Source organism: Sebastes umbrosus, chromosome 8 (genome assembly GCF_015220745.1).
Source record: "Sebastes umbrosus isolate fSebUmb1 chromosome 8, fSebUmb1.pri, whole genome shotgun sequence".
Taxonomy (NCBI): domain Eukaryota; kingdom Metazoa; phylum Chordata; class Actinopteri; order Perciformes; family Sebastidae; genus Sebastes; species Sebastes umbrosus.
Genome location: NC_051276.1, coordinates 12,151,775 through 12,176,733, shown reverse-complemented (window position 1 = coordinate 12,176,733; position 24,959 = coordinate 12,151,775). Strand labels below are relative to the sequence as shown.

Sequence of the window (24,959 nt, the reverse complement as noted above, 5' to 3'; positions counted from 1 at the left end):
TCCTACTCCGCCCCTACCCCTCCCCACCTGCAGGACGATAAGGAGATCGACCTGGAGCACCTACACCGCCGGGTTAACAGCTTGTGCACCGAGGATGAAAGCCCCCACAAGCAGTTCTCCACCTCTTCCGTCGATTTAACACCCCTTGACATGGATGCGCTGCCTGCCGCTCGCCAGGCACTCGAGCAGATCAGCGATTTCCGCAACACCCACATCACCACCACCACCTTCATCCCCGAGCAGATCCAGACCCTCAGCCGCACCCTCTCTGCCAAAGCCGCTGCTGGATTTTCCGCTGGTTTCGGTGGCGGCGGCGTCGGCGTCCTCCAGGACCACCGGACTGGCGGGGTGGGCCCTTTCAGGCAGAGGGCCCCCAACGGTGGCTTCTTCCGCAGCCCCATTAAAACAATGTCCTCCATCCCCTACCAGCCCACAGGTCCAGGACCCAACTTTGGATATGGCAATGATCCAGACAGGGGCACCTCTATATGAGGAGTTGCTAAGGATACGGTTGGTTCAGGAGAAAGAGGAAAAGGAGGAGCAGAAGGAGGCAAGGTGGCTAGGGTCGGTCATGGGATGGTAGAACAAATACAGCTAAAAAGTCAGAGGATAGAGATGTGTACATAGGAATCTTTATGTTTTCAGTTTCTGCTTGGGTGTTTCCAGGGGTGTCTATTTTGTATGTGGAGAAGACGAAGGAGGTGGAGGTCTGTTAGGATGTTCCTTATCTTCCTGCAAACCAAGCTGGTGAGGTGCAAAAAGGGAAGGTGTAAGGGGGGGCTTGAATCTTTGCTTTATTGTTGTTGTTCTTGTGATTGTTTGGGGGATTATTTTTGGGGATATGTGTGAGAAGGGATCTTTTTTATTGCTTCTGTTCTATGATATGAGGACTGCCTCATGTAATGGAGATCTGCTGAAATGACCTGACAATTCTTATCTAAACCCCACCTCGGAGGGTTTAATTTATCCTACTCCAACCACAGGAAACACGTCTATATTCCTGTGAGCTCCAGGGCTGCCATTGGTGGATGACTGGTGGTGTCGTTTGCCATTAAACAACTCCAAGGGGCTCCCACTACTAAGCAATTATTGAGTTGTTATTTTATGAAGGCATATATAACAATAGTTTTGTCTGTAGCCCTGGGAATACATACAGCAGCCCCTTGTAGTTTTGAGAAGGCCCCATCTCAGTGAATACTGGAAGATTCCACTTCTCCACTTTTACTCTGCCTTTTCACTATGTGGGAGTCCAAACTGAGGTTTCTCTTCTCTGGTGTCGTTTCACCAATATCTGGGCTTCTAAATGTGTGATCATCTCCAAGGGGGTGTCCACACTGTGGCCTGACTAGACCTAAGACTTTGCAGCTGAACCCCATCACGGTGCATCGGTCTGAATACTGCTGAAATGCCATTACAGTGCAACAATATGACACTGAATCACCAGTTTTGGTGCGTCGATCTTGAACTATTTCTGCCATTTTGGTGCATCAGCCTGAAACGGTTTTCACCACTTTGATGCACATTAAAGACTCTTTGTCAACCCCACTGCACTGTACCAGTGCCCACAGACCTGTAAGTGATTGTATGTAGATCTGACCTTTTCTTTTCTCACCTGTACTGTGCTATCTGCTTTTCAAGTCAAGGTGAGATCCTCTAATCAGACTCTCAAGAGGGATAGTAAAAAGGGATGATACAAAAAACGACATAAAGAGAAAAAAAAACTTAAAAGACAAGCCGAAAGACTTCAAAAAGCTTATGCTTATTATATGTCTTTTATTGAATTTTGTTTTTGAAAAAAATAGATTTTAATGCGTGGAATGTGTTTTGGTCAGGAAGTACAAAAAATAACATTGTTCTGAGCTGTCTACTTGTTTTTTTTCTCTCAGCAAACTTTGAAAAACTGCTAAATGAGTGCTGTAGTCTCTGGTTTTGCATCATTAAGTCATCCAAACTTTTGATTTTTCTTTGTTTTGCTTAATTTTTAGTGCTGCCATAGCCCGGGTGTTTAAAAGATAAAAGCTCATTCTTTAAAGTCATGTCATGTTCGAGTTCATCAATCACTTCTTATCAGGTCCAAGTGGTGAAATGGAGTTTATTTTGCGTTGAGGAGAAGCCATTGCAAGAGCGTCTTCAGTACAGGCCTTATATGTCAACTAGCTAGCTGTACCCTCCTGACTTCCAGTCAAACCCAAAACTTCACCGCGTACTGGAAACATTATCGAGCAGCAAATCAGTGGTTGTGCTTTAGGGTCATGGGAATGTCACCAAGAGTCAACGGCCATCGGAACCCAATGGCTGCCTTTTATGAGAGGAATCCGAAATATACTTCTATTTCATATCTGTAATGTTAAGGGTACTGTTTATATAACTTGTTTTTTTAAAGTGCCAATTAATTCAAATGAGACCATTAAGGTGCATTTTGGGGTGGGGGAAGGGGAACGGTACATTAAGAGCATTAAAGGAACATTTTGTGGATTAAGGGGTGGGGTGGTAAAATGGAACCAAATCTTTTTCACTAACACTGTATTAATAATTGATAATGTTAGTTGTTTAGATCAAGTTTTCAGTTTGTTATCTTTAAGAACTAAAACCGCAAAATGTTGTGCGTAGAGAACTCAGTCGAGCCACAGTGTTTTGAAGCATTCTTAGGCGTTCTTTTCTTATATTAGGCTACAGTATGGCTATTGAATGACAAATAGGACACAGACATTTAAAAAGGTTTTATTTAGTATAAATGAAAGAGACATTATAAAAATGTATATTTTACATGTTGATGCTATTTTTGTTTAACAAAAAGAAAAAGAGTATATCATGATGAACTTTAGTGTTGAGTTTAGCAGTCACATTACTGCGTTTGTTTTTCCCTTGTTCCGCCCATGGTCAACATAAACACAAACTCTTTGCTTTTCTCACGTCATCCTGAGTTCATTTTATTATTTGCTGGCTAAATAACAAAAAGTGGCAAGTTGATTAAAAAGAAAGCATGCACAAACTTGCTCTTGCGCTATCTGTTAACATTTTTAATTTCATACATAGAACTACAGGATTTACTTGATAATTTTCAAAAATTTATGATGTACAGTATTTAATATAGGCCTATTTTGTTGTATGTGTTGCATATTATTCAAAAACTGAACAAACTGGGGCCTCTGTTACAAGTGGCAAAGCTTTCTGTGTATAATTTGTCTAATAAACAGGTTTTCTACAGTGGGATGGTATTTGTTGTTTTTGGTAATCAAGACAAGAATATACAAAAGGTGGTAAATTTCAGAATTAAAATGTACATCATCTCATTTAGCAGTAAACTGTGAGTAATTACTGTTGATGATTCTCTGTAATTTAGGGATCACCTCTGGCATGCACTCATCAAAACACTGCAATGACTCTTCAAAGTTATGTTTTCCCTCATGCTTTTCTCTGTTCATTCCAAACATCTGTAAATTTCCTGAAACACAGCATCCAGAGATCGAGGCGCCTCACTAATGACCAACTTTTGTCAGTGTCAGTCAATTTATTTTGGTAAACAGAGGCTCCAGAAGACTTGATGGGATGGTTTGGTTGTTTTAAAGTGGGGCTGTATGAGGTACTTATCCATAGTCAGTGTATTACCTACGGTAGATGACGGTCAGTGTGCCCCAGCATTGAGAAACAGACAGGAGTACCAGCACCAAAGCAAAGCATGCAGTGCTGTGGACGGGGACGGCAGAAAAACGTATTTTAGCCACCTAAAAGATATATCCATTTAAATGTACAATATATTAAGACTATTTTCACTGCTTTATCTTGCTGTCAGACTTTCCTTCTCCTTTCTGACGGGGAACTGAACTGGAGGTCAAACTTATGCTGTCTTCAAAGCCAGCAGGCTCAGATGACAAAAACAGTAAAGATAAGTTTCACTTTCAGTTCAGTTCGTCATTGGAAAATATTCTAAATACAGCATACACTTAAACAGATATACATTATTTTTAGGTAAGCCTTTCTTGAGTATGTTTTTCTGCCGCCCCCGTCCACAGCACTGTATTGCTTTGTTCCGGTGCCGGTGCATCTGTCTCTTTCTCAAAGCTGGGTGCGTGCTGAGCACCGTCTGGAAGTAATACACCTACTATGGATAAGTACTTCATACAGCTGCGCTTCAAAACACTGCACCCAAACTATTCCTTTTACATCTTCCCTTTCTAGACAAAATGGCAAAGTGTCTCCTCTCTAGCATTTTCAGCGTATGTGGCTCGTCTTGTTCTTTTCCAGAAGAAATGGTTACTAATTCTGCACAAATCACAGATACTGGTAAGTAGTCATACTTTCATCAAGAGTTTTTGTGTGGATTCTCTCCTTTACTATCTCTTTTCATTTATAACCATTAATTTATCAACATTTATCATTAGGCAACAGCATCTGATTTATTTATGTGAAGTCAGAGAAGAATCCTGAATGATCATTCAACAAAAGAAAACGTTTCTCAAGAAAAATCCAACCTTAAGGTTTGTAATAATGACTTAACTAATCTTGTTAACTTGCGTGTCGCAGTGTAACTTTGACCTTTTAATTTTTCAAAGAGCCAATTGATCCAGAACAAATACACAAGTAAAATTGATTGATGCAGGCAGGGTGCCATTTAATAATGGATGAAAAGGGATTTCATCCCTTGTTGTACTTAGTTGTAGCTTTAAATCATTAAACCTAATAGATTTAATGGGGAATGTTGTGTGAAAGTGAAGGGAAAAATATAAATGCAACCATAACATTTTTAGATGGGTTTTGGTGATCTGAGATGATTTCATGTGTGGAATGGATTTTAAGTTCAAGCATGAGCTAAGCTTTTGTTTCTTTCACTTCAAATAGGCGATCACTTCAAAGTCCTGTGTGCTGCTGTTAACAGCTGGATAGACACACTGCTGAGGACGACTGCTGTCAAGTTCAATGGAGCACTACATTGTATTTCTCCATTTCAACCAGTGGGTGGCACTGTGTAGCCCTCCCCCCACTGTATGAGATCTCCTGTCTCTCTTCTAAGACTTTATGCTGTATAACAAGATGAATGGCAGATATTGCCCAAATTATTGAAAATTAATGGAAGAAATAATTTTTTCAGATGGTGCATTGAATTCAACTGGACACAAGTGAGCGACAACCGACTTGATGTCAAGGTAGACATTTTCTTCTTATTGTAGCCTATAAATCAGAGGAGATCAAAGTGGGCATCTTCATGTGGCCTTCAGTCATTATCATGATTATCTGTAATTCCCTCCCTATGGAGAGTAAACCTGTACCTAAAGTCTTCTCCGTTTTGTTTGGTGAATGTTTACTTGCATTTAAATAATTGTTTTTAGTAGTGGAAGAGCTATCTAGATATTTTACTTGAGCAAAAGTAGGAATACAACAAAGTACTCCATTATCCATAACTCCATAAGTAAATGTCCTGCATTTGTAATTTTACTAACTAAAGTAGGAGCACATTAGTATTAGGAGCAAAACATAGGCCTACTTATCTAAAAAAGTGTTATCTTACAGTATTGGATTAGTACTGATAAACACTTCAACATGTAAGTAGCATTATAGTGTTGCAGCTGGATGAGGTGATGTTAAGTTGAATATATATTTAATCCATGATAATAAATCATACTTTTTTTTTTTATATACTTTATTTTTTCCCTTTTTTCAAGGCTGTTTTCATAAATGCAATCCACTGTAATTACAACAGTCTATAAACCAACTTTTAAGTAGATGAGCTTACAGACAAACCCATCAATTACACTAGAGAAAACAACCTCAACATTCAAAACCAAAACAAAACCAAGAAAAGAAATAACAATAATAACAATGGCAAAAAGAAAGAGTAGAGTTAAATAAACAAAACAACAAAGCAAACAAAAAAAAACAAATCAACAAATAACCCTATCCCGCAAATATATAGTTATATCATTTACATGGGCACACACATGCATCCTCCTTAATGTCAGGTCACCTCCAAGCAAAAAAGGTGAATCATACTTTTTAAGTTTATTCCATATTTTTTATGTGCAGTGTTGAACTTCAAAGTCTTGTAACTAAAGAAGTCAAATAAAGGTAGTGGAGTTCAAATAAGAACATTACATCAAGTTTATTTATATATTTCTATTTATAGTTACTTTCCAGGTGTTTGTGACAAACTCAAGAGTTTGGAGAAAGTTCGAACTTTAGAGCTTCTAAACACATTTATATTATAGCATTTGATGAGAAACAACACTATGGATGTAGTGAGTTTAGGAAAGGCTATACAGTAACTTTTTTAAGTTTATTCCATATTTCCTATGTGCAGTGTTGAACTTCAAAGTATTGTAACTAAAGGTAGTGGGGTACAAATAAGAAAATTACATAAAGTTTATTTATATATTTCTATTTTTAGTTATACTTTCCAATTACTCTTGATTGTTCCAGGTGTTTGTGACAAACTCAGAGTTTGGAGAAAGTTCCCTTGGTGTTGCTAACTTTAGAGCTTCCAATATATCCTCCTGAGACCCAGCCCATTGACATGTGTCCTCTGTAGTGGACATTTTGTCCACATGCATATCCTCTTACTCTTTTGACCTACTCTATCAACCCCTGGTGTATTGTAAAGAGGACATCCGAGGCTTTCTAGTGATATGGCATGTGTTTTTTGTTTTGTTGTTTGTTTTTATCAATTTGAATGTATTCTTGGTTTAATATCACTCTACAGCCATAATCTGTTCATTTTTGTTAGTCTTTTCACGCTGAAATAGTCCTGTAGTCCACTACAGTGGACAATAAAAATAAAGTCAAGCCTTAATTGTTGAGATTTTCTTTTTACCCTAAATAGGAAGGAAATCACAAAAAAAAAGTAATTGGAAGACACTTTTTTTAACTCAGTTCCCAGGAGGATATTATAGCATTTGATCACAAACAGTTATGTTTATTATCATAGCATTTGATGAAAAACAACACTATGGATGTAGTGAGTTTAGGAAAGGCTACAGTTAGGTTTATTATTATAGCATTTGATGAAAAACAACACTATGGATGTAGTGAGTTTAGGAAAGGCTACAGTTAGGTTTATTATTATAGCATTTGATGAAAAACAACACTATGGATGTAGTGACTTTAGGAAAGGCTACAGTTAGGTTTATTATTATAGCATTTGATGAAAAACAACACTATGGATGTAGTGACTTTAGGAAAGGCTACAGTTATGTTTATTATTATAGCATTTGATGAAAAACAACACTATGGATGTAGTGACTTTAGGAAAGGCTACAGTTAGGTTTATTATTATAGCATTTGTTCACAAACATCACTATGGGTGTAGTGAGTTTAGGAAAGGCTACAGTTAGGTTTAGAAATCCCTGTCCAGCTCCCCTCACTCCGGTCTCGTGCCCGTCGCGCCCCTGTCTCCCGGGAGACGGGAGTGAGAAGCGGCAGCACGCAGACTCCTCTCGCGCATTGGAATGGGAGCCCCCCCACCCGCGTGACCAATGGAACATAGAGTCTCCTTTGTGGCCGCGACACTTTAATAATCGCCAGCTACAATATCCAACCTGTCGGTCGCTTCAGGAGCCCGTTGGATGGGGGGCTTGTAGGTGGGAAGAGGGGGCGAACGCTCGGCGCCAGACCTCTATGGCCCACAACATGAATACATGAATAAAAAATAGAAAAGATTGATGTCGGGTTATCTTCTGAAATTATGGCATTTCTTCCCACAAATTGTGTTTTCTTTCCCACAATTTCCAGTTAGTTTTAGGAGTGTGCATCTTTTCAGAATAAACCCATATTTCTAACAATTCTTAACATATTATATTTTATATATCAAAGTTGTGATATTAAATTGATAGGATCATAGCCAATGCCTTTTTTTCCGTTTGGCCTGAATTTGGTGATCATTTAATGTTGTGAAAACTTGCACTGGGCAGGGGTCAGTAACAGGATAACCTCCTTTGATCATTGTGCCTCATACATTGGGCTACTGTATTTAACATGTAGGCTATAGCTGCATCCTAAATTGACCGTGGCAATTAGGTTAAATAGCCAATTTCCACCCAGCAATTAGTCCATTGTTCATTTGCCAGGTTAGGCCCTAAAGTTTGCATCTCAGTAAGCATGGTCACTTTGATCAGCAGACTGCAGGTGGTTGAACCACTTAATAAACTTCGGACAAAGTATAGCAATGTATAGCTTATACAATCTTCCTTTTAACTTGTGTTCACAGCTCTTATTGGAATATGATAATAAATGAATATTGGAAATGGGCATCATGTCAATTAGCATGCACATCATGTTTTATGTGAGTATTTGCGTGCGTTTGTGTCTGTGCTTTCATCCTTGCTGCTTCCAGTTGCAGCCGCGCGTCCAGCAGCTCGTGTCAGTAGACGGAAACAGCGCTGAGCGCGAGCCCCCTGCTCGTGTTTCCGTTCCCTGTGAAGCCCTCTTTTACCGACAGGGCGTTCCGAGAGCCGGATCAAAAGGTTTTTAGAGCCGCTACAAAAGAAAACTGGAAACTGGAGATGATCTTAGAATGAATGAATTGACAATGAGCGCGCGAGCCCCATGCAGGAGCTGCAACATTTGTTGGCATCTTTTGACGTTTGGTCAAACTTTACGCAGCTTTACGCAGCCAAAAGCCCTGTTTTGTTTTGGTCCGACTTTTCTTCTTACACTTTGTTCATTTCTACAAATATTTCCCTGCATTTGTGTCACTAGTGAGAGATGAAATGCAGTCATTTTCTTTTTTTAAATATGCATATATACAGTATATAGTGCTAGTAGGAGATGAAGCCCCATGAATGCTTTGAGTTGATTTCGGGCAAAAATATGTTGTTAGATTCCTTTCTTTTCATTAGAGTCTAGATTCTATGTGAGATGCACACGAGTTGAACGCAAACTTAAAGTCAGCCTTTACACCACACAGTGCACATGGAAACACGCACTTTAGACAGTTGAGGATGGCAAATTAACCCCCCTCCACACCCCTCCCTCTGTCATACCTGCGACGTTAAGACACACGAGCAGTCCCAACTGCGCACGTCTCGCGCTTGTCCACGCTCCATACCTAAAAAAAGCGTCACCTCCCCATGCATGCACGTGCGTCCTGTGGGAGGTTCCCCTTACCTCCCTTTGCGTTAAACACTCCTTTAAATTGTAACGTTATCATAAACAGTCCGGCTTCTGGGGGCCATAATCACCTCTCTCTCTCTCGGGCCTTTACCGAGACTTCTCATTGGACGTCAACACGCGACCAGCGCGAGGAGGGGGGCTCCCAGACGCGTGCCGCTTTTTAAACCGACGCCGCGCCTCGAGACACCAGAGAAGGAGTCCCGCACGCGACATAGTCATATTCACACAGTGCGACTGCACATCAGCAGTGCATGCCTCCAAGAAAAACAACAACTAATATTGTTAAGCGGGTTAACTTCACCTACCTGTTGGGCTCTTCTTGGAAACATGGATGTCCGAAGTGTGGATGACTGGAGCAGAGGCGCACGGGACGCGGTTGTTCTCGAGAGGGGAGGGGAGTTCGAGGAGTCCCGCTACGAACCTGGACTGAAGCTCGTGGACAGCGGCAGCGACCCACGCGCCTGGCTGGCTCCGGTGCAGCCTCCTGGCACCTGCGCGGCACACGCCACTTCAGCCGACTACCTGCGGCACTCGCCCTGCCCGAGCACCGGATCCTACCAAGGTGAGAAAACGCTATATACTTATCATTTTACCATTTTGCACAATTTTTCAAATCACCTGTAATGCAACATCACATGCAACGGGCAACTGGGATTTATTTGCAGTGTTTTTTTAAGTCCTTTTGCATAAACTTAAGGACTCAAATAGCCAGGAGAATCATTACTTTATTTTACAGAGAGCTTATATGTAAAGTTTATTCCAGCCTACAATTAAAATATTGTTGAGCGCTTGATAACTTAAAAAAAATGTCACAAGAGTCTATGCATTTTTATTTATTATTATGCATATATTTATTATATTATGTATGAATAATTGTGATGTGTTTAGTTTTTTTGTCTGATGGGTCTTACTTGTCTGTCTGTCTATGGTAACAGTATGTCTATTGGATGTGTACTTTTTCTCAAACTGAGCTGCCTATGGATGCAAAATGAATTTCAGTGCAAACTGACAATAAAGTTGTATCGTATTAGGTTGTGGTCGAACTAGAGCAGTTCATTAACTTGTATTTGTTTTCATTTGTTCAGAGAGTGGCTCCCCGGAGTCCTCTGGCCATCCCAGCCCTCCCAGCTACAGAAAACCTGCCAAGAGACCTCCCTCCTCCTCTTCTTCCTCCTCCTCGCTCAAAGTCCGGGACCTGTGCCGTCTCCAGGGCTCGCTCACTGGACCCGATGATGATGATGATGATGATGATGATGAGGAGACATCCCCGAGACAGAGAGCCCAGTCCACCAGACCTGTCCACGGGGTCCAGAAACAGAGGCGCGTGGCCGCCAACGCGCGCGAGAGGAGGCGGATGTACGGGCTCAACCACGCGTTCGACGAGCTGCGCAGCGTCATCCCGGCGTTCGACAACGACAAGAAGCTCTCCAAGTATGAAACCTTACAGATGGCGCAGATCTACATCAACGCTCTGGCGGATCTGCTCGAAGGACCGGTCCCCTCCTCCAGCAGCAGCAATAAAGACGTCTCCAACAACAACAACAAGTCGCCAAAGTCTGACATTACGCTTCCATCCTCCGTGGTGAAGGACAGGTCTCCTCCGTCCCCTACAACCTGCAGGACAGCGGCTGATGTGCCAGTCTCAGGTAGCAGCTTACCTGTCCACATCTCAGGTAGCAGCTTACCTGTCCACATCAGCGCGATGCCTTTCCGCTCCTCCTTCGATGACAGCTCGTTTTGCGCCCTGGTTGAAGAAGCGATGCGCTCACCTTCTCCTCCTCCGCCTCCTCCTCCTCCTCCTTCAGGTGGAGGTGGAGGTGGAGGTGGGAGGAAAGAGTCTCCCCGGAGCGACGGAGAGTTTTCCCCGCACTCCCACTTCAGTGACTCGGATGAAATAGCGATGGAGCTCCAGTCCAGTGAAGAAGATGACCTCTCAGACCTGAAGCTGCGAAGCCACCATCATCATCATCACCACCACCAACACACTGTCGCTTTCTGAATGACAATAATAAAAAATAACAGACTATATTAAAACATCAAAATGTGTCAATCATGCAGTCTATCTGTTAATAACAAAAAATGCCGTTTTGAGTGGATGAATTTTTTGCTTTTTCAAAATTGTTTAATTTTTAACAGTAATTCTATTTGAACGACTTGTTACATAGTCTAAAGTTTTTTTTGTTTTTTTTAAAGTGAGATAGACCTAATTCGGTTCTGCCAATAGATGTATAATAGCCTTATAATTTCCAGTTTCCATGGAGACGTGACCCCTCTGCCATGTCGCGCGCAGCACTGCCATGGGTATTTCCCACGTCACTCCGACCAAAAAAGCTGTCTTCCACAAAAATCATAACTTTATGGATAATTGCTTATATTTGATAATGTAAAAAAACAACAACATTTTTTTGTAGCTATAATATGATTTTTTTTGTTGTGATTTATCTTTTTATTTGTTCATTTGTAAATGTGTTTTTTGCAACTTCAAAAGTTCATAATGTGCACTTTAAAAAATATACGAGCCAGAGGCTTGAGAAATACGACTTTTGTTTTCAAACCATAAACAATATTGTTTTGCTTTGTTTGCTATAGTGTAGTACTGCCAATTCCATACAAATAGCCTATTTAATGTAGCCATCAATGCTGCCTTCTTTTGTATTTTTTTCTTTTGTATCTTCAGATGAACTTGTGTGTCTTTTGCTTTCACTGGATGAGATTAATTGACATGTAGGCCTATTTATTGTTTCATTTGATTTGCTTTTTATAACTCCATAGTTAAATTTGCTGGAAAAAAGCTATCAAAATGCCATTTATTGTTATGTTAATTTGATTTTGGGAATAAAAAAAGCAAACGAAAATGTAATGTTTCTTTGTCTCTGTTGTTTCCACGCACCAAATAACTGCAATGAACTCTTTTAGCAACGAGGCCTTACCGTTTTTAAACAATAACCCAACTCTAAAACAAAGATAACAACAACAACAATAATAATAATAATAATAATTACTAAATTATTATTATTATTATTATTACAATACATATTATCCTTATTAATATTAATGAATACAAATAATATTTGTTCGTGCTGGTTGGGATATTGTGCTAAGTCTGTTAACAACTGAACAGGTTTATGTCTTCTAAGCTATTAAAGCGACCAATGACAATAATAATGATAATAATAGTATGAATTATTGTTATTATTATTATTATTATTATTATTTATATAACAACAATAATACTTATATAATAATAATAGTAATAAAAAAATGAATGCAAATGAAAAATTAAGATTTTAAAAGGTTCTAACCTATTACCTAATTTAGAAATTGCATATATTGTATATAACGAAATATATATCTACAGTACCGTATCATGCATAAATGTGTTATAAAAACATAGCCTGTGTCACAGTAAATTAGCAGGGAGGGCCTTGGTTCAGGAGATAATGAACACAATGAATAAAAGTTGACTGTTTGAGCGACCAAAGTGAATACCGTAATGTACCTCAAACCACATCAGTAAAGCTTTCCATTTAATTAAAGAAACTTTCAACACTTGATCTCCTCTTGTGTAATTCATCGTTAACAGCGAAGTGAAACGTGTCTAACACGCGCTCGCTCGCCATATGCTGCAGGTGCACGCACGCGCCCCCTGGCCCACAACAGTCCATTATAAACTGCGATGTGTTTGTGGCAACTTTGACGCACAGAAACGGAGCATTAAATTATAACACAATGTTGTTTTTCTTACAACAATCTCCTCGTCGAAAAGTTTTTTTTTTCCTGAACTGTTGCCATGTCGTCCATTTGGTGAATAGCAGTTCTGGTAAATGGGGGGAGTGTGCATTAATTTCAGTCTATTGTTGGCAGGCTCGTGGGCCGAGGTGTTGGATGGCCTCAATGAAGCACGCGCTGTCAGCTGGTGAGCGCTCGCGGGTCCCCACCGTGTCCCCGAGGACCTGACTCGAGAGGGAACACACTTTCTCAACTAAAGAAAGACCTGCACACACACACATACACACACACACACACACACACACACACACACACACACACACACACACACAGGTCGGTACACCTCCTCCTCCTCTCAACTTTTCTCCTTTCTTTTACGCACCACACTGGCTCTGGCAACCCTTCCTGTTGCCTGACACAACTTTTTTTCTCCTTTTCTTTTTCTCCAACTTATTTGTGACTCATCTCCAATGTGTCAGAAGCACAAATACTTAGAAATAATTCATGAAAGTACCTGAAGTGGCCTGTACCTGTTGTTTTGCTATACCTGTCACTGCCTGTCTCCCACCCACTGCTCTCAGCCAATCACAAGCCGTGCCCCTTTGCTCGCCTCCAGGAATAAAGGGGAAATATAATGAGGATGCTGTGTTAAATTATTAACAGAGTTTATGCGGGTAGAGAGCTGTATCAAGAGTATGATCAGACAGCCATCTGCAGCGAGTTCGTGTTGCGGTGAAAGGAGATCAAGTTTCAGTAAACACTTTAAAGGGAGACTGTGGAAATACAGTAGAAACTGTCCTCTGGGAAAATATCAGCGCAATTCCATAGCAGGGATGAAATATTAAATTTGATGAGGCGCCAGTCAGTAGTGAAATATACCTTTTGTCTCTGTCTCTTTGAAACTTTTCCTAATTTTCCTTGATATTTTTCCTTTAATCCCAAGCTAAAATGACATCAAATGAAACTACTTCAACTGTAAAGAAACAGGACAGAGCTTTTATATAGTTATAAAAGTATATATTCAAGTATATATATATATAGAGAGAGAGAGAGAGAGAGAAAGAGAGAGAGAGAGAGAGAGAAAGAAAAAACGTTTGTTTTTATTTTTTATTAAAGCATTCATGTGTGCTATGCAAATAAGTAAATCAGCAAAATGTGGGTAACCATGTCAGGGCTTTGGGACAAGTTTGCACAACTCTTATCTTCAACTTAATATAGAGCTGTTCCATGTAGAAGAAACATTTATCTTTAGAAGGCTTTTTTTCTGAAATTCAGTTTTATCGATCGCTTTGGCTGCTTAACATTCTCTAAACTGTAAGTGCAATTGTCACAACTGTTTCATGGGTCATCACAACTCTTATAACATTTAGTAACTCATCCAAAACACTTCATTCATGCTTCAAAACCTAGTTATTTTGTCAGTAAATTGACCAATGCCACCAAAAAGTTGTTTTGTCATCGTGTGAGCCGTACTGGTCAAAATGTTTAGATGTTTTTTCACCATGGCAGTCAACTGGAAATGTTTCTAATATACAAATCTCTGTTTTGTTCTACTTTTTGTTGACACTGACTGTTTACTGTACGATAACAGAATGTCAGTTTTGTCTAGCTGAACGCTGTTGTGTATGGCATGGAGCTTTTTAGAGTCCAATTTCAACAGTAGGTAAAAGTTTACTGAAAGCCATTAGATCTACTGTAGTGCGCAGAAAAAGGATACGCACATTTTTATGTATTCAGTACATTTATTTGTGTAGTAATGTGTTACATGTACTGTAAACAGAAAAGTCACCTTTGATCTTTCATGTTACTGTAAGTCATATACAGTGAACAGAAAGTTCATCAGTTTTGATCAACAAAACATGTGCAAGTGGTTATATTACTTACTCTTCTGCGCATGTGCCAAAACACGTGCAATTTGCTTGAATGAATGAGAAATTCAAATCTGTTGTGAACAACAAACTAATTGTTGAGAGATTTGAGCTTACTGTTCTGAAAAAAATAATTATCATTCAAGAACTGAGCCAAAGCGAATGAGAAAAAGTCTTTTTTATTTGGTCAATGTGATGGTGGTATGATAACGACCACTAACTGGCTTTAATCTTTAACCAATGGTGGTTCCTATAGGAAGTGGGAGGTAAAAACAGCCATCTTCAACAGGTGGGATGCTGATCAGGTTGAGGTTTCATGCACATTAATTATTTACGCAGCAGAGACGTTATGAAAATAACAACAGAATGGAGTTAGGGAGAACCTGAGACTCACTGAGGCATGTGGATGCTGTTGTCTCTCATACTTACAGTTTTTGTTCTTTCCTTTTTCTGTCTGTATGTTTCCAGCTCTTACCTTACCTTCCTCTAATACACCTTTACAGCCTTATAAGGACACTTTTTCTTATCAACCACATGCTATACCATAAACAACAAGTGGCAGACTCTCTTATCTCTTAAGCTCTTTATCTTTAACTATATGTTGTGGCAAATACAATAAGTGCATCAAGCTAAATATAATGTAGCTATTTGTACACCAATAAACTGTACTGAAACAATGTGCTATGCAAAGTAAACTGTTCAAAACCAGCACTAGAATTAAAATAACTAACATTATCACGCATAAAGAAAGTTAGGCATGCGTAAAAAGCTCACACAGAAAATTCCATTGAAGTCAGGGTGTGATAAACAATCTTTAGTCAAGAGGTGCGTGTTTTAAGCCGCTGTAGTCATGCTCATTTCAATAAATATATTCATAATATGTGCATTCCACAGCTTCCTTTTTTTTAATGAAAAGAAAGGCGCTTGCATTTTGTATGAGATATGGGGAGCCGAGCTGTGTGCTGTCCAAAAAGCCACGGGTCTCTCTGGGGACCCAGAACAAAAGGCAGAACTGGGCCATAGTCTCCATCTGCTGTCCCAGAGAGAGAGAGCGGGAGAGGGTGGCGAGTGAGGACACCATGGGTAGATAGAGACAGAATAATGAGTGAGAGGGAGGGAAAAAGAGAGAGTAGAGACAGCGGCAACAGGGGACATGATGGGTAGTTACAGGGAGTAAGAGTAGAGTAGATAGATAGATAGATAGATATTGTTTAGATCAGTATGGTTCAGTTTAGTTCAATTCAACCAACTGTAAATTGGTCTAAGGGCCGACAGCTATAACTACCTCTTTGTTTAATCTTACCCTTAAATTACCCTGAAGGCATCACCTCTCATTAGCCACCACAGCCCTGTATTATCATGTACTGTAGCGTAACCTACAGTGACTGATCACACAAACACACACAATGCAGCTGTGACGCAATGAGCACCTGTTGCATTGCATGATCCAACTCAGTGATGCTATGAATTGTTAATGTGTTTCCTTGGTAGTATACTGTGGCTTCCAGTCACCCAAATCGTAGCATTCATATCTGTAAAGATATCTTTTGTGTAATCTTGTTGCACTGAAATGAAAGATGCGTACAACTCAATACTTAGCCTGTAAAATCATTATGCCTTATGAATATCAGTGGATTTATGCATGTATTGGGTTGTGATCCAAAAACACAAAGCAACTTAAAGGGAACAACCACGCATAAGTACTGTTTGATAAGATCACTAAGAGAGTCAGCATCTTGGCACATAAAGTTGTTCATCAGTGCAAAAACAAAGTACTTATACAGGCACAAGAAGTTAAATCATTTCATGTGCAAATCAATCTAATTACAGTGGAGGAAAATGAGCCCTTAGTTCTTTTCCTTCAGCGCCCGAAGGTAGTCAGCTCTAACTGAACTTTTTAGCTGAAGAGGTGACCAGGACACACATGACTGAAACATTAAAGCTGTATCCAGCTGAAACCATTTAATAACTATTATAACTCATCAGTCTATTTACTTTAACCAAAGTTCTTATATTTAAAAAAGACACAACAGATTCAGTAAAAACAATGACTGAATCATTTTACTGTATATTTTTACAAAAGTTATTTTTTTTAAATAATCAGTTCATTACTGCTGTCACTAATTTATATTTGGTCTTTTTTTGAGAGTTGTCTTGAAAATGTAGTAATTTCTGTTGTAGTTCCAGAATTCAACACAAGGACAAAATCTTTGCATTAACACAAAGGGATCAACAGTAGGACTGTGGGATTTTTCCCCCCCACCTGCTAGAAACTGAGAATGACATAAAAATGGATAAAATGTTTATAGAATGTTTATTTATTTACAGTATTGCAGGAGTGACTATTTGGCAAATAACCACCGCAAATAAATCACAATTGAATCAAGCCATTGATTCAATAACAATAATGAAAACATAATGAGATAATGCAACTTAATCCAAAAGATAGTTTGTTCAACAGCTGAAGCAGAGTGGCTGCCCAAATGATTTTGGACAGAATTTCCTTATTGTTTATGACCATTCTGCAGCAGAAAGCAATTGACATACTGGAAGGTAATTAGTAGGTATAAGTCCAGTAATTTATTCCTCTGCAATATGAGCATATAGAGAAAAAGTCTTAAATAGATCAGTAAAATATGTGATAGTTAAAGCTGTTTCACGGCAAGCAGGGACATTTATAAAATTTTGCGGGCTCTTATGAATGCTTGCACACCCCTAGCTGTGAAAAATTTGTGCGGAAGGAAAAATATTTGGACTGACCTCGATTTCAGCAAATTTCCTCCTGCGGAAATATGGCTACGTTCCAAATTGCATACTTTTTTCTTTTTACTTTTAGTACATACTGCAGCTTCCTTTACAAAATACGTACTGTTGCATGCAGTATGTATACAATTGGGACATACTACTTCCTCAAAACATTGCTCCTTGAACTTTGACCCTCTTGCTGATTGTGGGTCAGAATAGCCAGAAAAGCATGCTGGCTTGCATACTGCAAAATGCGACCAGATGTAGTAAGACATCATAGTATTTTTGGCATACTATGTATTGGGACATACTAAATCTTTTTCTGGCATATTAAATAAATTAGTATGGTAGTATGGGTATTGGAACTCACAGTATATGTTTGACCAATGAAATCCTTTGTTCCAACTGATCGCTGTCATTCTGCATAATAATTAGCCATGTGCTTCTGTTTGTTGCAGGGAGAGTGTGTATTTTCGGAGCCTTGGAACAATAGGTGTTTGTTTTCATGGTAACAGACTGTCGGACAAATGGGCTTTTTTTTGGTCCAATGGGACATTTTTCGGACTATTGGTGGATCAGAATAACAATGGGCCGTCCCCCACACTACTACCTGAACAACCAAATAAAGGACAATATATGGCTTGAGATCGCCCAGCAGCTGGGACACGATGAAGATGATAATGTAGCTGATATGCACTTGCTAATGTTACATGTTGGTCACTGAACAGGGCTAGCCACAACAGCTAGCGTTAGCATCATATTTGGGGTCCGATTAGTTTACGTAATGTGTAGATAACATTGGCCCCGTAGACATATCTGTCTGGATAGGTTTTTGTCATGTGGAGTGGACACGGCACAAACAGACACACACAGTTTTTTTCTCTCATTATTTTGAAAGGGTCATAAAGCTGAGGGCTTTACATCTTCTAAAGCGGCAGTGTTGAACTATTTTGACAAAATACATCCTGTGGTTTCTATGATGACAAGCAGCCCATCCCTTAAAGCATGTCCACCTGCACACACACACACACACACACGCTGACAGCCACACACACAGTACGTACACACTGTCACAAGGAAGAAGATCATTTATCTCTGTGGTTCTGTCCATGAAAGACATCCATGGGTGAAGCAGGGTCTCCCAGGGCTTTGTTCTGGGCAGGGTTCAGCTCTTTGTGTCCGCCACCTTCAAAGCAAATGTACATGAACACGAACATGAGGCTTCTTGGGTAACCGGCCCATTGAAGAGCAGCACAATGGTGCTACCAATTATCCACAGTGCTCAATGCTCCTGCGGAATCAGTTACATGGCTTTGTTTGTATTTGTGTGTGTGTGTGTGTATGAGTGAGTGAGTGTGTTTCTTAGATTTGCATGTTTGAGGATGTAAAGGTTTGCATATATATTTCTGTTCATGTTATTCTAAGTAAATCTGTGTATGCATTTTAGTGTGTGTGTGTGTGCCATTAGCAGCATCTCGTAAATAACTTCCTAAAACTTGTCTTCTTATTGTTTTGTGATGTTTTATCCTTCCTTCATATTACTCTGTAACGCTTTCAATATTATATATTTTGATCTTATGCTCTCTTCTTATTATAGCTTTCATTTTGATTTACTTTGTGCCATTGTCTCAATTTTCTTTTTGATTATTTTTTTAACTATTTAATTTCTCATAAAAATGCAATGCAGACCCCTCAACTGCAGTGTGCGTGTGTGCACATCTTGCGTGTCTGTGTGACTGTGTGTAGTGTACTTTTACTTCCCAATAGGAAACACCTCAACTGCAAGGCTATTTACTCCCTTTGACTCTGTGTGCCTTCCAGCAGGGTCAGGTTACCGAGAGCGTGCAGCCGGCCCTCCTCAGCTGGGGAAGAGACCTTCTCTCTGACTGACTACGCACACATGAAAAGAAACCTCTGGAATCTTCGGAAGTGATTTGGCTGGAGGTGCTTTTCCATCTTTTTCACACCTTGGAACATGAGAGGTGTGTGAGAGGGTGAGAGTGCAGAGGTAGGTTGTTCTTATGTTTATGTGTGTGTGTATATGTATGTCCTCAAACACATGTGAGCGTTTGTGAGTGTGTCGCCACCACCAACACACCCACCCACTCACTTGACACCGGTCATTTTCACCACACATAACCTCCGCTGGCAATCTGCCAGATTCACATGTACAGTGTGTGCATACCAGAACAAGCGCCATGTGTCACTGATTGATGGTCACTTTGATGAGTAACTAGTGTCAGGTCCATTAGCTTAACCAGGTGACCAGACTCTGTTTCAGGTACCTGCAAGAAGAGGTTGAATTGATTAATAATAATTTAATTGAACTGATAAATAACATTTCTAAAAAATAAAAGAGGAGGAAGAATTTGGGTAAATATCTTAACACGTTACTTTCAAGTTTTTTGGATGTATGTATTACTCATTTGCATATATCTGATCCTCAAGATGTGAAAGACCATAACCAACATGATGAACTTTGTTCAATACAATATCAAGATAAAATCACTGACCCACAGAATACATGCCCCCCCGGCATGATGTTCATTTAGTAAATTATGGTCCCATTTAGAGTAAAATAGACCATAAAGCAGGTTATGCTTTAGGGCGTGGCTACCTTGTGATTAACAGGTCACTACCACAGCGTTGTCCGGTCTAGATGTTACTTAGGACTTTAACCCTTTCACAGTGTGTTTTCAGTTCATTAAATTTAATTGTAACGTTTTGGTCGCCTAAAAATGTCTTATTCAGCGTTCAGTTGTACTTAGCTCCACCCTCTCGTGTCACTTCTGGTTGCAAAAAAACAAGATGGCGACCGTCAAAATGACAAACATGAGGCTTCAAAACGACAGTCCACAAACCAATGGGTGACGTCACGGTAACTGCATCCACTTCTTATATACAGTCTACTATGTATCAAACCCACTGTGCTTTGGCTTGGAGAATTGGGATAGTGCTGCATAACCACTTGCTTGCAAAAGTGCATGAAACACACCAATGGCCGGATGGAGGATAAAGAAGAATCTTAAAAGGAACAAGGACAAGCACAAGAAGAACAACAAAAACGGGGGTTTATAAGAGTGATGCCAAGATAACACTACACCACTTTAGCCCTGATTTTCCTCTCGCCAAATTTTCCATTTGGAGCTCCCAGATCAGAGGAAAATCAGCGTTGGCTTGGCGCTCGCACATCGTCGTTCGAGCGTGTGTTTTCATGACAAAACGTAGTTTGGAGACCTCCACGTGGATTCCTCCTGGTGAAAGATCTTGTAGTGTGTGACCCCATGTCTCCGGTCAGTCATGTAGTGTGGAGACCGCAATGACTTAAAGACTCCCGATTACAAGACAGCAAGTTGTGTTGTATGAACAGTACTTGATGTCCGACCTCCAAAAAATAAGAATATGTAACTGTCTAGTGCCCGCTGGTGAATCTTCTGCCTTCATGTTGGTGCAAAGGTCAGTTGCACAAAATTTTGTAGTATTTTGTATCTCTTTTCTCTTTCTCACTAAACCTTGCTATTCTTGCCCCCACTCACCTGTTAACTACATCTCTTCTCTCCTCTCCTCTCCTCTCCTCTCTTCTCCTCTCTTGTCTTCTCCTCTCCTCTCCTCGCCTCTCCTCTCCTCGCCTCTCCTCTCCTCTCTTGTCCTCTCTGGTCCCATTGTACAGTTGCCCCCGCGGATCTCCTTTCAGCTAGCTGCCCTACTCAGGTGAGGGATACAGTATATTGAAGGAGATTTTGCTTGTATTTGATTCCGCTCCTTTTCATAGTGGCTGAAAGCCTGGCCTCCATGCTGCCCCCCCTCTCCCTCCCTGTCCTGTCCAGTTCCCAGGGGACCCCCACTCTCTCCCGGGCTGGCCTGGGTGGAGCGGCCTCAGAGTGGGGCAAGTAGGGAACAGACAAGGGTATCGCTTACAGCCTCCCTCCCGCACTCACACAGCACACCGAGCCCAGACAGCGACAGCGCACCCCCTCACCTTGCCTGTCTCCCTCTCTCAGGTGCACATATAGACACACAGCGCTGTCGTTGCGCACTCACACGTCCCTGCACATGCACATCTCTTCCTCCATCTTACCAATTAGAGATACATGTCCTATCGTTTTCACCCCCTCTTTTCAATCTGTCCATTCAGCCACCGATCCAGGAAGGAGGCAGACCACAATAGAGTTGTGGAAAGCAATTTCTGTGCACTGAAAAGAAAGCAATTGAGATTTGGTGACTAAGAGTGACACAGGAGTTTAGATGGAGAATGGCACAAGTGCATTTGCAGGGGACAAAAACTTGATGCAGAGGCGCTCGCGCACACACACACACAAACACACACACACTCTCACACACACACACACATGCACACAATCACATAGCGAATGAGCTCCTTTTTGCCAACGCACCATGTACTCACACACCTTTGGCCTACTGCATAAACCAGCCAGGTATATCAGATAACATCCTGTTCAATGCTACAGCATTAAGCTTTAAACAACACCAATGTCCATGTGTAAAAACGGTCTTGCTTCAAATCAAGAACCAACGAACCAAGTTCAACTGTTTGACTGTTAGATATTACTCCACTAGACTCAGGACTTTGTTGTAAAGTTAAGGCATGGACTGTTTGTACATTACATTCAGCAATAATGCAGTATAAATCATTTTAAATTGACCACTTCGATTTCACACTTCAGTGGTAGGTTTAATTTACATTCAAAGTTAGTAGACCCTCTGTTACTATTTTAGAAAAGCTAAACACAAATGTCATAGAAAACTATTGACTTAAACTTAATTAAATATAGCAAACATAAATCTTAAATGCCTAAACAAAAAGTTAAAGGAACAGTGTGTAACATTTTGGGCGATCTATTGGCAGAAATGGAATATTCATAACTATGTTTTCATTAGTGTATAATCACCTGAAACTAAGAATCGTTGTGTTTTCGTTAGCTTAGGTATGAGCCCTTCATATCTACATAGGGAGCTGGTCCTCTTCACGGAGTCCACCATGTTGCTCCGCCATGTTTCTACAGTAGTCCAGAACGGACAAACCAAACACTGGCTCTAGAGAGAGCCTTTCACGTTTTTACGTTACCTGAAGGCCACCGTAGTTCTCCAACACGCTTGTGAAACTGCAGTAACGTGAGCCGCAGAGTGCAAAAACCATGGTACCACCAGCCGCCGTCTGACTCCTGTTGCTCCTAAGGCGAACAGCGTTACCATAGTTTTGCACTCGGTGGCTCACGTTATTGCAGTCTTGGAAAGGGAGGAGTGAGCGGAGGGGTACTCAGTTGGTTGCAATCTGCAACCACACGACTAGATGCCACCAAATCCTACACACTGTACCTTTAACAGGTGTTTATAATATTTCCTGAATTATGTTGTTAAACTCTAGCTGCTATCATCCCACTGTCACAACTATATTACAGCCAAATGATCATACCACGCAAATACGGTGCATTTAGGGTTACCTAATTGATAATGTTTGGTTAAGTGCTGCTCATATATCAGTGCCCTCAGTAACCAGAGGGACTCTGAGTCCGGAGGACAAGCCCACCCAACTGCACACAGAGCACACAGAGGAGCGGGGCTATCATGTATTTCTCGAGTGGTCTCCTTACCCACAACAATAGCTGCAGGGCACATTCAGAAACAACAAGCCCCTGCTAGATTAAAACAAGAGCACACTACTTCCCGCAGTGAAGGAATTGGATTAACATGGGGCTTTTCAACTAGACAGGAAATGTAACAGTGGGTCTATGAACCTCAACCCTCACAGAAATAGCTTAAATACCTACACTCAGCTACATACCGACACAGTTTGTTTTCATCAACAGCTGCTTTAAATATGTATTTATATAAAATCGAATCACAAAATCTCCAAATCATTGCATCACTATTTATTATAGAGCTATTTTTAAATTAAAATGTAAGCCATACATTTTACAGGGAGCTAAAAAACTACCTTTAGATGGTCGTAACTCTATCTATTGTCTTAATGCCTGTAGGGCGTCTTTAAGAGTAAAGGACCCTTGCTGAGACACAAGATCCCAGCAGGATAACACAGCTAATATAGCTAGACATTTCCTACTGCTGTAACGGATTAGCAAGCCTCTCTGCAGGGAAACACAAACACATAAACAATGGTCGTTTGGCTGACTGCGAGATCGGGCTCATCTTCCACCTGTTACACTCACTATTTCTTCTATTGAGACATTTTCCCTTTTCCTCTTTTAATTTCGGAACTAATCTTGTTCCCCAATTGTGGTAATTCTTGTCATTAAAATGCAAACACATTTTTTTCTGCGAAAATAAGTTTGTGGCTTTTTGGAAGAAAGCCTTTCCAACCCCCCAAATGCAGGATTTGTTCTATAAAAACATGAAATAGAATAAATTACCCTATAGCGTTAAAGTTACTTGTGAAATGGAAATCCATTTTCATCGCGAAAAATTTCCGAGCTTATTGACTCTTGTTTGTTTGTAGCTGATTTTGCCGTCCTTATCTTCCTCCTCCTCCCAGATTAGTGCTGCAGTCTCCCTGTTTTCACACCATTAAGGCCAATCCACATCCTCTTCTTTAGAGGGGGCTCCCCTGGAGATCAGTGACGCCTCACTGACCACATCAATCAATCATTCTCCCTCCGACTACCTCTCTCCCGCTCTCTTTTGTCTCTCTCTGTATGTCTCTGTCTCCATATCTCTCCGTCTCGCCTACTCAACTTTAATATCTGTCTCATCCCTCTTTCCCACACATGACATGGGAACTACTTATCATAAAAACACAGATATATGTTGTCGTCGACAGGGCCTGTCCTGGAAGGTGCTTTGGCCAGTGAATTTTAACAATTACCAAGTAGCTGTTATCAATAGTAATAATAATATCAATATTTTTTTTTCAAAATTCATTGCCTGTAGAAATTGCTGTATTCATCTCTGCTCATTAGCTAATTTTATGATATTTTTTAAAATCCCCCCCCCAAAGAAAGTTCCTTGATGTGCCACGTGTCCACCTAAAGCAGCCATATGTCCTTCAGTCTTCCAGAAAAACTCTACACTTTTCTTTATAATGGGGTCAACTATGCAATATCTATAAGAGAAGTGAGGCGACAATAGAGATCGGTTGAACTTCGGCTCCTTGTATAGCAAAGAGTTTTTGTTCCTACATTGCCCTCATGGGAGGTCATGTACTGTGACACATATGTGTGTCCCATCTTATTGTGATAATAATATGGGTCTTTTCAGTGCTTCTGTGCAATCCTAGCCTTAGTTCAGGCTAAAATCACTATGGATGCTCATGCTAAGATTTTAGTTGCTGGTGTTAAGTTATTGAGGTTATCATTGGGACAAGGACTATTAACCTTCTGTCTATTTGTCCACATTCCTGTCCGTCCGTCTACTTCTCTGTGTTAAATGATAAGTCTGTTGATAGTTTGTATTTTTCTTATTGTCAACAAATCAAATGAAAAGATCAAAACCAACAATAAGAACAATGTAAAATATCTCCAGCCTTAAGCTTTGGTTATG

At 40.3% G+C, this 24,959-nt stretch overlaps 2 protein-coding genes across 8 annotated transcripts in view; both read left to right on the top strand.

Moving 5' to 3' along the window:
• The window catches only part of grid2 (glutamate receptor, ionotropic, delta 2), a 560,240-nt gene extending 557,027 nt beyond the window's left edge, over positions 1-3,213 (top strand). The window contains exon 17 of one of the 5 annotated variants that reach the window (XR_005207895.1): positions 34-169. Coding sequence is in view for 3 of the 5 variants with exons in the window: in XM_037778044.1 (XP_037633972.1) it covers positions 34-492 (459 nt within the window). In the remaining 2 variants the exon portion in view is untranslated. Of the gene's footprint in view, positions 1-33 lie in introns of all 5 variants that reach the window. The other 4 variants (XM_037778044.1, XM_037778047.1, XM_037778045.1 and 1 more) reach the window with 4 other exon arrangements.
• A 3,959-nt stretch (positions 3,214-7,172) lies between these two features.
• atoh1a (atonal bHLH transcription factor 1a) lies at positions 7,173-11,140 on the top strand. Of its 3 annotated transcripts, none has more exons than XM_037776898.1 (3): positions 7,173-9,664; positions 10,188-10,748; positions 10,920-11,140. In XM_037776898.1, exons 1-3 carry the CDS (start codon positions 9,430-9,432, stop codon positions 11,099-11,101), a joined length of 978 nt encoding a protein of 325 aa, XP_037632826.1. In that variant the 5' UTR covers positions 7,173-9,429; the 3' UTR covers positions 11,102-11,140. The 3 variants fall into 3 exon arrangements, with proteins under 3 accessions (XP_037632826.1, XP_037632825.1, XP_037632824.1); XM_037776897.1 differs by having other exon boundaries at positions 10,188-10,775; XM_037776896.1 differs by having other exon boundaries at positions 10,188-11,140.
• The last annotated feature ends 13,819 nt before the right edge of the window (positions 11,141-24,959 follow it).